The sequence below is a fragment of the Bacillus rossius genome, chromosome 5, assembly GCF_032445375.1.
Source record: "Bacillus rossius redtenbacheri isolate Brsri chromosome 5, Brsri_v3, whole genome shotgun sequence".
NCBI classification, from domain to species: Eukaryota; Metazoa; Arthropoda; class Insecta; order Phasmatodea; family Bacillidae; genus Bacillus; species Bacillus rossius.
In genome coordinates, this window is record NC_086333.1 from 28424685 (window position 1) to 28437227 (window position 12543).

General features: G+C 38.6%; 1 protein-coding gene across 3 annotated transcripts in view; it reads right to left on the bottom strand.

The window, feature by feature from the left end:
• Positions 1-12543, bottom strand: part of LOC134531671 (beta-catenin-like protein 1) — a 95518-nt gene that overhangs the window by 68012 nt on the left and 14963 nt on the right. For all 3 annotated transcript variants that reach the window (XM_063367458.1, XM_063367457.1, XM_063367459.1), the window contains exon 4: positions 11632-11803. In XM_063367458.1, coding sequence (XP_063223528.1) covers positions 11632-11803 — 172 coding nt within the window. The remainder of the gene's footprint in view (positions 1-11631; positions 11804-12543) is intronic.

Consider the following 12543-nt stretch of genomic DNA (forward strand, 5'->3'; position numbering starts at 1 on the left):
GGGAGGGGGGGGGGGGGGGGGGGGTAGGCTCTGAGCCGAAAATTACCGAGTCCACCCGAAGGTGTCCGGCATAAAAAAAATTAGATCTTACTGGAGTGACTGCGCGACTGAGGCACTATCTTTTGGTGGCGAGAAGAAGTACTAATAAATCGACTAGTGACCGACGAGTGTCAAGCTAGGGGGTAATGGAGTAACCAGTGGTGCCACCTAGCGGCCTGAGACATAAGGGGGAGATAGGTTGTCGTTACCTCCGCGCGAGCGCTGGTGTCGGCGCTGCCGACGCCCACAAGTGGCGTTAGTGACCACAGCCGTCGCTAGGTGTCGTTAAAGTCCAGAATCGTAACTGCGGCTGTCAAGCCTGAGATGGCCTTGACTTCGGTTAACGTACCCGAGCGGTCGTCGCTTCTAGCTTCACTTCTGAGAAGAAAGGATGGGTGAGCAGGAGGGGGATGGCTTCAAAAAACGCATGGTCTGTGGGACGCAAGGCCCACGGGATCCTCCTGTCGTGTCTTGCTGCTAGTGAACCTTATACCGATTCGTGAGAGTTAGCAGGGCTCAGCACTGCTTCACAAGCTGCTCTAGGCAAAAGTGGTCACGCGAAGAAATAAAGTTACCGGCCCTCGACGTGCCTGGAGGCGGGAGTAATATTAGCCAGAATGCTAGCCTAGCATGAGGTTGGGAAAGAAAATCAGCTCGCCTCTGAGAACAGAGGCTGAGGGCCTGGCCGTAAAGAAAATAAGATGAGAGAAAAAAAAAAATATTTCCAAAAATATTTAAGATTACAAAATTTTAAATAAAACGTGCCTAAATCCCTAATACACGGCACAGTAGCAGAAAGATCACAGAGCGAGTAAGGGAAGCCGAGTGGTCCACTTGCCGAGTGAACCTGTCCGCTCAGCCGCACAAGTGTGAAGCCATAAGTGAAGGTGAGTGCCCGCTGACATAAATGCTTTATTACGAGCGAGTTTCAACTAGCGAAAGACACGTATAAACTATTGAAATTTTTCACAAAGTAAAAGTTATATTTTTTTTAAATCTCGATTGTAAAAGACATTTGAATTATTTTTATCAAGTTGTGATAAGTTAATTGATAAATTTGTAAATTGCTTGGAAAGAACTTTTGTAAGTTTTAAATATTAATAGTGCTGACATTGTCTTATGTGTAAATTTTATGACAGCAGACCAATTAAGATAAATTCAATCGTAATTAAAGTTCAGATGAACTGGAATGTATTTTGTACGCCCTTGTTTAATTTTGCAGATAAAGTTGTACAAATAATAATTAAAAGCCAATGCCTTCTTATATTTTATGTAATCTTAAATACCAGCTGTATAATTATGTGTTGTTTCTGATCGCAAAAACTTTGTCATTCCAGTAAGATTTTACTACAAGAACCACTGTACAAACAAGACAACATGGTCAATTTTTATGTTTGTTGGAAAGTTAATATGAAAATTCCTAAAATTATATGTACATAAAGAACTTCTCTCGCTTGTTATTAAAAACTACTGTTTTGTGTTGTGCTTCATGGGGTACAGCAAGTTTGTGTGTGTCAGACTTTTCAAAATACTTGTTTTGTATCCCTTTCACATTTATTTTCACAAATGTAAGTGTTCACTTTAGTTATTTCTAACATTTGAGAGACCCATCTGTGACATTCTTAGGCTATTTTCAAGTTTGTTTTTAAATTATCCATTTTACTGTTTTAAAACTAGCCACACTAAACTGTTTTGAACACAAAAATGAGGGGGGAGAGGTTGAAAATATTTTTTTGGAAAATAAAGATTTTTACTAGGCCTATGTATCATATCACATGTAAGCTTACCCCACCAATTATCTACTATTTTAAATTGTCACTGGAGTCTACTGTATTTAAATTTTGCATGGGTTGAAATTTCTCCCAGCCCACTGTGTCAATCTTGGAACTTTTTGAGCACATTTTGCACCTGATATTTTTCTGACATTTGGGTCCTCGGAGGACCACAAAGACGGTGATTCCCAGTCCTATCTCCTCTCCAGCATACTGCACACATGAGAGATTCAGCTAGAAGCAAGGCAGCAACTGCCATGTAGGGACACCGCTGTTAGAGGAGACGTACAGAGGAAGAGGCCCTTTGATATGTGACATCAAACATGATGCTCATCCACCATTTCACAATCACGTCTAATGGAAAAAAATATCTACTAGCAAGCATCAAAATACATATACTGACCATCATACCTTTAAGTTATCGTGAAAATAAAATAACAACACTACTACTATATGTTTTTTTGATGGACAAGTTGAATTAGGCTGTTTCCGGTTTTCTTGGGTAGGTAAAGTCCCTGTTTAAATGAAGGAAATAGACCAAAAAGAAACTTTGTTGCTTTTATATTGGGCACTATGTGATTTTGATTATCTCTGCGATCACTGTGGTACCAGAAAATGTGTGTTATCTACCAAAGGCGCTAGCCAGCATGGAGTGGCTGGAACGTGAGGCAGTTGTTATCGTCATGAACTGTGACTTAAGAGTCGTGTATACCCCTTTTTTAAAACCAGTTATACGTGTCCACTACTAGCCTATTTTCTCGAGAATTATGATAGCTACAGCTTCCAGATTATTAATCTGACGAGAAAAGTAATGCAGTTTTTCCAATATAGTTTTATATTTTGGAAATCGTGATGCAAAACATATCTTAAAAAATGGTAAAAACAAGGAATTCGTTGACGAATTTCTAGTTATTCAATGAGAAAAATTAAAATTTGAATCTATATTGGAAAAGATTATATTTTTCTGAACAAAATGGTATATTAAAAGTATAAGGTCACAGCATTAAATATCAGTGTATTTGGTTAGGAAAACTGGCTAATTTGGCATTTTTAGTGTCTGCCTTGTGCTGCTCGACGGGAAATTTGACGCCAAGCTCCGGGAAGACGAGCAGGGTGGGGATGACACTGACACACCTCAACGTTGCCCGCTGTAGGGGAAGTGCTGATCTGTAACGGTGATAAACCTCCCTCTTCCCTCCACACAGCAACACCGTTTCTCTGAAGGATTCATGGGACAGACGATTTCCTTTGCGACAAGAATAAACCAGATTATTACAGTATATTCAGAAAACTGATGAAGAACGCCGTCAAATAGAAAGAGAAACGATACTACAAGCAGGAAGTGGAGAATGGCTGGAAATGAGACGGAAACTATTGACAGCTTTAAAATTCGGGAGGGTAATACGTATGAAGCCAACAACAAGCTGCAAGAACCTAGTAAGAGCCATAATATACTCTCATGACATACATAATGTTCCAGCAGTACAACATGGCAGGCAGTCCGAAGAAATAGCCATCAAACAGCTAGAAGACCAGGAAAAAATTAATATAAGTAAAGCTGGTCTTTTTATTGACCAAGAACACCCATTTCTTGCCGCAACACCCGATGGCCTTGTTGGCGAAGACCGTCTCGTAGAAATAAAGTGTCCTGCTTCGGCATATGAAATGGACATAAATGAAGCCATGCGAGAAGGCAAAATAAAGTATTTAAAATATTCTGAAGAAAGTCCTGTCATTTCATTAAAAAGAGATCATGAATATTTCTACCAAGTCCAGGGTCAGCTTCACATAACCAGAAGGGGTATTTGCTTGTTTGGCATCTGGACTTCGAGCCAAAAGAAAGTAAAAGTATTGGAAATTTTCAGAGACGACACATTCTGGAAAGAAAAAATGGAGCCAAAACTCTTTTTATTTTACACACAATGCGTTCTTCCCGAATTAGTTGATCCTAGACACACAATAAATATGGAAATTCGGGATCCACCGCACATAACAGAGGCTATCAGAAGCGATAAGATAAAATGCATGGGAAAAAGAAGATCGTCCAAAATAAAACCGAATATTACATCCTGATTACATTAAACGTGAATATTTTTCAAGCTTTTGCAGTACTTTCAAGAAAATGTTGGTCTTGGGATAATCATTCAAACTAATTTTTATTGTGACCTGTTTGATTTATCAGTCTACGTTGCCTGCTCACTTAGCTTCATAGACTTATCACCTTTCATACTGAAAATTATTCTTGCTCATTGTTTCCAGAACGTTTAACCATGACAAGCATTTTCATGAACCTTCATTTTTAGTATGCCAGCACCTACATGTGCATAAGAAAGTATAGCCCGTGTGGTCACGTTCAGTGCCTACCTAGAGAATCATTACCGTAATTATTTTGGATATTTTAAAGCTGAGTTAAGCTATCCAGAATGGTTAAATGCTCAAAAGAGCAATGGTGCTTTAAAATTATAGAAGACATTGCTTGTTTAGGTGAATAAATACTGAGGTGGTCGTAACTGTTACTTAGTTTGAAGGAAATTAATTCATTTGGCAGCCAAATGAGAAATTTTGTAAAATTTGTAAATGAGAAACAAGAGAATTTCCTAAAAAGAGTGTTCAGTATGTTATTTGACATTTGAGTTGAATGAAATGTTGTGTGTAGCAACTGTTAGCTCACCCGGCGCTCCGCTCGTACAGGGAAGGCAGGAAGGCAGGCAGGCAGGTAGCAATTCTGTCGAGACATCCCGACCCGTACTGCGCCGTCATGAGGAGGGAATGACCATGGAGTGAGGGAGGGTAAACCGAGTCCATCCCCTCTCCAACCGATATCATTTCGCCAGGACGCGCTCCTAGTAAGCCACTCCTCCATGGCTAAACTCCGCCCAGGCTAGAAGTATTTTGTGCTGCTCGCGCCGGATTCTGAGTAGCCGCTTCCCTATATACCACTCTTAACGTTTCATCCACGCTGAGGTCACTGGCGACGAAGAAGGGTGGAGCGATGTGATGGAGGAGCGATGGAATGTACCGTTGGGAGAATAACTCACCGGCTCACTGCAAAGTCAGCCATATTTTCCATTTGTGGAAAAACCCGGTGTACTCACGCCAGGTGTTAACTATGATGCAAGGCACCTGACCTCTCAACCAATCTCGCACCTCAGCACGCCATACCCAAAGATTAAGGGACTGGGCCAGTGTCATTTTGAGACCACATAACACATGTTATTGCTCATGTAATTCCAAGTATCTACACATGTATACACCCACAACACTTTGAGCTGAAAGTAGAAGTGCCAGGACTTACTTTCACCCCTTCTAGTTCTGCAGCCATTTCATCACTTCCTGTGTTCTGATGATCTCTTCCCAGGAGTGTAATATGAAGGAGGTAGTGTACTTTGGATTTAGAATAATGAGAAAAAATAAAGCTTGGTAAAACCTATGACACTAGACTGGTAGAGTCCTCAGAATGAGCCAAAATTTACAGTTGTGTGTTGAGGAATGCCGTATCGCGGTCATGGTTGGCAAGTACGGAACAACAGCTTTGACAACTTGAGACTCTGTGATTTATGCCACAACTGGGCCTGTCACATTAAATTTAATTACTTTTGGAATAAAAAACATTTGCAATGTAAACATAAATTAGCAACATTATTTTGAATAAAAATATACAAGCAAAAACTAAGCTATGTACATACAATAGTATATTTAACATAATATTACATAATCAACCAAGCTAATTTTTTAGTAAACTGTGAAAACAATTTTCCTTTGCCAAAATGTTTTTCTAGACAGTACACTTCCTGAAATCATAATATGATTTACTATAAATAGACTGAGAAGCGGGAGTTTAGCTTACAAGCCAAGAACTCCATGCACTTCATTGAGGTTTATTACTAAGTTGGTATTTTTTGTTCAAAAAGATAAAGTTTTTTTTATAATGTACACAAATTTAAAGCATCTATCAATTACTTTTTTGTCAATTAGTGTTGTAACAAAAAAGTTAAAATTGCACACTTACCCAAATCTCTGGCATTGTAAATATTCATCTACAACAGCTTTTCAAAAAAAGAAGCGTTCTATTGAAAATGGTTTTTATGATATTCCACATATCAATTTTAAAAAATTCTACTCATTCATTATATACATGGAGTACAGGTAAATGCAACCTTTAAAAGAAATATATAACATAATTATTACTGTTGCAGAATTTTTAGTGTTTAGAGAAACAATTTCAGGACTTTTTCAGAACCTTTTAACCATTTTTATTATAAAAGGGTGATTTTTAAATCTACCTGCATAACAAAATTCAAACATGAGCAATTGCAATTCCAAAATTTTCTACAATTGCAGGACCATACAGATGTTAAAAAAGATAAAAACATTTTTGGAGATAATTTCCACATGACTAATAGAAATTGAAGTTTTGTGCTTTCCAGCACAGTTGCTGCTTATTTAGGGACTTTTTTTTTGTGACTTCCATGACCAGACCTTCAGTTTCCTTACTTTTTCATGAGTTTCGAGACTTTCGTGACCTGCAGACAATCTGTCCTGGGTCGAACCAATGTTGACTGCGTGGAAATGATGACTTTGGGTGTTATCGCATACCCACGCTCTAACAGTGGGACATCTGGACTACCGGATGGCCAAACAAACTTGACACAGCAACAGGGTAAGAGTACAATGACAAAGGAGGTGTAACTACTTACTTGACAATACAGATATTAAAGTACCTACAGTCAACAGGTAACAGAAACCTTTACTATCCATATTAAGTAAGACTCTTAACATTTTATACAGATCTAATTCAAACTACAATAAGTATAGTAGTTATTTCTCTCTAACTGATAATAAAATAAATATTAAAAAAATCCTACTACCTCAATTTTAAATTATTGTTTTTTTTGTTGTTGAGGATATCATAATAATAATATTATGTGGTTTAAACTATGTTGCTTAATTTATAAGTTTGGATCTACATTAGTGATGGCCCGATATTCGATATCGGAGATCGGTAATATCGGCACATTTTTCAATATCGGACATCGGTAAATACTTCCGATATTTTGATAACCGATGTTTGCTCTCGTCAATTCCGTAATTCCAAGCTTATTTTCCGCGGGCGTAATTTTTCTTTCTTCATGTCATCATATTACCTAGTAATTCGAAGCATATTTTCCACTGAAACAATTTCAAGCCTATTTCTTCTTTCTGATACTGCAATGCATCCCGACGGTACAATTCTTCCATGTGTACACAAATCCCAGTCATTAGTGCATATTTATTCGTTTCAGATATTCGCAAAATGTTTTCGCTTGATGAAATTTCGAAGTTCACTAAGTGTACATAAATTGAAAACATAAACGAAAATAATTATGATATTTAATTTAATAAGTGGTGTAGCCATAAGTAAACATGAAGAAAAATAAAGTTGCTGCTTGGTATAACAGGCATTATTTCTTTCCGTGTCGTTTCATGGTCGCCAACTGCTGTTCTATACTAAGACGTTACGTATGTTTTACAAAAGCTGCGTTGCCAACCCTTCAGCAAAAAAAGTCCGTACGAAAATGTCATTTGGACCGTATTTCTCGATCCATGTCCGTACATTAATTTTTTTTACGATTATATTAAAGAAAACTATTGCATTGCACAATAATGACTTCATGATTTAATTTCTCCTTGAAATAGAATTACGAAATAAACAAAATAAAATCTTCTTCTTACCCAACACAGTTATGGAATAAACGACTTGTGACCTCACATAAACGACTTGTGACGTCACAACAGATTGCAGGCTGGGAAGAAACAGCATTTTTTTTTCACAAACAACCGCACGTCTGCCGCGTTCTGCCGTAGGATCAATGCTACGTGCTTGTAACACGACTCCAGCTAAAGTATAAGATAAACACCAAATTCAAGTTTGAAATTACTGCCCATTATTAACATATGTTTAATCGCTGAGAAATCTGCGAGAAGTACTCCTTTATTGTCAACAGCAGTAAGGGTTATTTTCGTTGACTCGTTTATTATGGATGAAATGCCTAGTAACAAAACTTCTGCAATCTTTTAAAATTTATTGATGAGAGTGAATTAGATGTATAAACTAATCTATAAAAACTATTCAGCTCATGTTATTACATACGTTTTCAGACATTATTTGTGTAAAATCATCTGTTCCTACCCATGATTCAGAGCACAAACGCTCTTGGCCAAGTCGTCTATTGAGTAATATAACACGTTGGGTCATACCCGCCAACTTAATTTCTGCTGTGTATAATTAAACCCGATTTGCTACACTGTGCACAATTCACTCGTAAACGTTTTTATCGCGGCGCTTTTACCGACTCCGACAATCAAGAAACGCAACGGCCACGCATTGCCTTTCTGTTACTACTGACTGGCTCTTTTTTTATCAGCGTCCAACTCCAACCAGATAGTACGGGCATTCCCCTTCGGTAAAAAATTACGAAGTGCCGTATTCCCCGCACGGTAGCCAATATAGGCCTACGTGGAAGTGTATGAAATGTTGAGATTTTCAAAACTAGTTAGATATTATTGAAACAATTGTGTCAAATATTTTATTGGGTAGAAACCACATTCTACTTGTGTTGATTGGACCGTATAAATGGCGTACGATCCAAGGACAGGACCGTACGTCCGTACACACAGTGAAATTACCGTACATGTACGGTCAGGACCGTACGGTTGGCAACGCTGCACTCCCGCCTGTGTTGTTAGTATAGAGCTGTCTGGGTTATAAGCATTAGCATTATTGTTTTGTGAGTAGGCCTACAATGCGAAATGCTGCCGAAAAGTGACATCTGGTTACATTTTCAAGTAAAAACCAATGATAAGGCAAAAGCAATTTGCAATTATTGCTGTAAAGAAATATTGCGTGGTGGGAAATCTTCTAGGACATTCAATACATCAAATTTGTGGAATCACTTATCCCTGCATCATCAAAAAGAAGTTGGTGGTTCTGACAAATGTGATTCTCTCTCTATACCTTCAACAAGTTTTTGCCAGTTCACTGAACCACCTCAGAAGAAATTAAAGCAGCATGATTTGGGATTCTTTGTAGCAAAGCAAACAACATGGAAACGAAGTGATCCACGATGTGTTGAAGGAGACAAGTCACTAGTGAAAATTATTTGCCTCAATATGCAACCAACATCTATCGTAGAAGAAGATGGTTTTCTGCAGTTTGTCAAAACCCTGCAGCCATGCTATTTGTTGCCGGGGAGGAAGGACATTATGGGTAAACAAATTCCAGAGTTACTTGAAACTGTTAGAGCCAAAGTTAAAGACATATTGTCAGCTGCTGGGCATGTTGCAATTACGACAGATTTGTGGACGTCTGGTGCTGGTGGTGACTTTATTAGTATAACTGCCCATTTCATAGATGAAGAGTGGGAATTCATTCATCTGTCTTTAGAAGTGATGCCATTTTGCGGTGCCAATCACACAGGTGAGCTCATAGCCGACAACATTCGGGCAGCCCTTTCTGCATGGGGTATTGAATAAAAAGTGAAAATCATTGTTTCAGACAGTGCAGTGTACATGAAAAATGCTGTTTCTCTGCTACATTGTATTATTCATGTTCCTTGAGTTCAACACAGACTGCATTTGGTTGTGAAAGATGGGTGCATGAATCAAGTCTGCTGTCATAAAATTGACTTCAGCAGCAAAACTAATTGTGTCACATTTTCACATGTCTGTTACATCAACAAAAATTTTGAAAGAGGCTCAGGTGAAGTACAACCTTCCACAACACTCTCTCATCAAAGAAGAACCAACTAGATGAGACTCTTGCTTTGACATGTTAGAAAGGCTAGTTGAACAGCAAGAAGCTTTACAAAACATTACTCGTAAAATTCCTGGACTTAACACTCACTTTTCTCCAGCAGACTGGACCCTGGCCGAAGAGGTCATCGAGCTCTTAAAACTATTCAAGGAAGCGACTTTGTTTCTCAGTTCATTAAACTGTATGATATCTGATGTTATACCTCTAGTTAACAGTCTTGACAGGGGTCTCCAAAAACTCAAGATAAAGAAAGTGTTTGGTTTGAAATCTGCTATTACTGAAATGCTGCATTCGTTGCACAGTAGATTTGATGGTGTAGAATATAACATCGAAGTGTATGCAGCTGCGACAATTTTGGATCCACGATACAAAAACAGGTAGGTGTAAGGATGTTCAAATGTTCAAAATACAATAATACTCGGCCAGTATGTTAGTGCCTTGACCATTTAGGCCCTAATGAAAAGATGTTCACTGTTTCAATTCAAAATCAAATTACAGTAATTTTTTAGTGACTTTAATGTTTAATAAACAAAATTTTATTTTTACACAAATGAGTATCTACTAAAAATTAATATTTCCACCTACATAGTTGGTAGTTATACAAACACTTTAAAATCAAGTTGATTTTTGTATAGAGATAGAAAGCCTTGAAACAAAAATTTAAATATTTTTCCAGGGTGTTTCAAGACCATCATGCAGCAGAAAGGGCTTAGACTGGCTGGCTGAACGTGTCCGACCTGAGAATTGCCCAGATCCAAAGTTACCAGTTAAAGAGCCCACAGAGAAATTTAAATCAGCTCTTCAAGTTATTTGTTCACAGTTGATTGAAGATTCACCGACAGCCTCAAAAACTGAAAATAGTTTATCAAATGAAGTTGCACAGTATCTATCAGAACCAAACATACCATTTAATAACAGCCCACTGGCATACTGGAAGGCAAATTCTACCTTTCCGAGACTGAAATTGTTAGCCAGAATATATCTTGGCTTTCCATTTGCCTCAATTCATTTTGAAAGATTGTTTAGCACTGCAGGTGGAATTTGTACCAAAAAACGGAATCGCCTTTCACCTGAACACATTCAAATGCTAACATTTCTCCATAAAAATCTGAAATTTGTTTCCTTGTAGTTACAATATGTTTTTTGCATACTGTAGGTAATACCTACGCCAGAATATTGCTTTATCTGGCCTTGAAAAACAATTTAATTTTTTAAGACCTTGAATTTAGAGAGCTTATTTGTAGGCCATTATGATAATTTCATTATTAGATTTCATTTAATGTGAATTGACAATATTTTACAATTAATAAAAATAATATACATTCACATAAGTATGTTTTATTAATATTTACATTTTTCATTATTGTCTCTAACAATACTCCAGAACCACAATTTTATAGAATCAGTGTTAGAAATGAGATAGGCCTATTATCGGAATATCGGGTATCGGGTAGGTAAATTTGGAAATATCTGAATCGGTATCGGTATTGGGTTTTTGGATATCGGGCCATCACTAATCTACATACAATCTTTTGTTATCTGTATGCTGAAATAATTGTTTGTTTTTCTTTTTTTGTGTTTTATGTCAACTATTCTGCCTTTAGTACAGTTGTCTTTGTTACTTATGTATCTGTGTTAGTTGTATCGTGCCTACCGTACAGTGGCGTAGCCAGGTGGGGAGGGGGGGGTTTAGGGGGTTCTAACCCCCCCCCCCCCCCCCTTAGCACCAAATCTTTAATTAATTTCTTATTCATCACTCAAACATATTTTATAATAAAATTAATAAAATATTTACCATCACAATATTTAAATTTAAGTACCAAAAACTGCTAAAATAGCACTATTTAGACCAAATTTTCCCGGGGGAGGTCCCTCCCCGGACCCCCCCGCTTTAATACGGGTGGTGAAGGGAGGGGGGGGGAGGGACATGCTGCTTAACACCCCCCCCCCCCCCCCCAGTACACACATCCTGGCTACGCCGCTGCTGCCGCACAAGGACATGTGGGAGGGGGAGGGAGGCGCGGAGACCTGCAGCAGGTCCACCACGGCGACGGCCACGTCAGTGTTGTCGTGGGCCAGCAGCTCCAGCAGCGAGGGCACCGCGGCCAGCTCCACCATGACGGGGTAGAGGTCGGGCACGGTCGCCACCGCGTGGAGCTCCTGCACCGCCTCGTGGAGCTCCACCTCCGACTCCATGAACCTGCCGCACGCCACTCCAGTGTCACACTAAACTGTCCAACCATAACAAATAACTAAGTAAATAAAAGGGGGGATGGTTGGCTGGTTGGGGATGGGTATCACCAGCCAGCCAAACATTAAAATATTAAAAAAAAAAAAAATTTGTCGTCTGCAAAGTCGGTTTACGGACGATAGTTTAACGTGACGACGACGTCATAACAAAACATTGATTAAATGATTGCGTACTTTTATGAATAATGAATAATATGTACCCACCGATATTACCAATTATAATACTTTACAACCAACACCCACGGGAAAAAAAATTGCAACAATTTCATTCTCAGGGGAGGGACAATTGTTCCTGAAATTTTCGGGACTTTGAAAAATTGATTTTTTTTTTGTGCATTTCAAGGAGTGTAACGAAGTTGGACGTTGGTGGGTGTAACACTACTACATTTACTCCTTTACATGCCATAGCCGCATTGCTGATGTTTGTACAACAGCCGATCGATAGCGCAGTCAGACCTGCGCGCGCATATCTCTTTCTCCCTCGTACAGCTAACTCTATGCCACTGTCATCTGTTGTTCACCGAGTAAGAAACAGACTTCGTGGCATCATTCCCAACTTTTTTTTTTTTGCTCGTGGTGATTTCGGGCTAACTGAAAATGTACAGATGTGCTATTCAAGACTGGGGCAGTAAAAAACTAACATTGCGCTAAATTAATTTGTGCAATCTGAAGACATGCTAAATGAGGGGA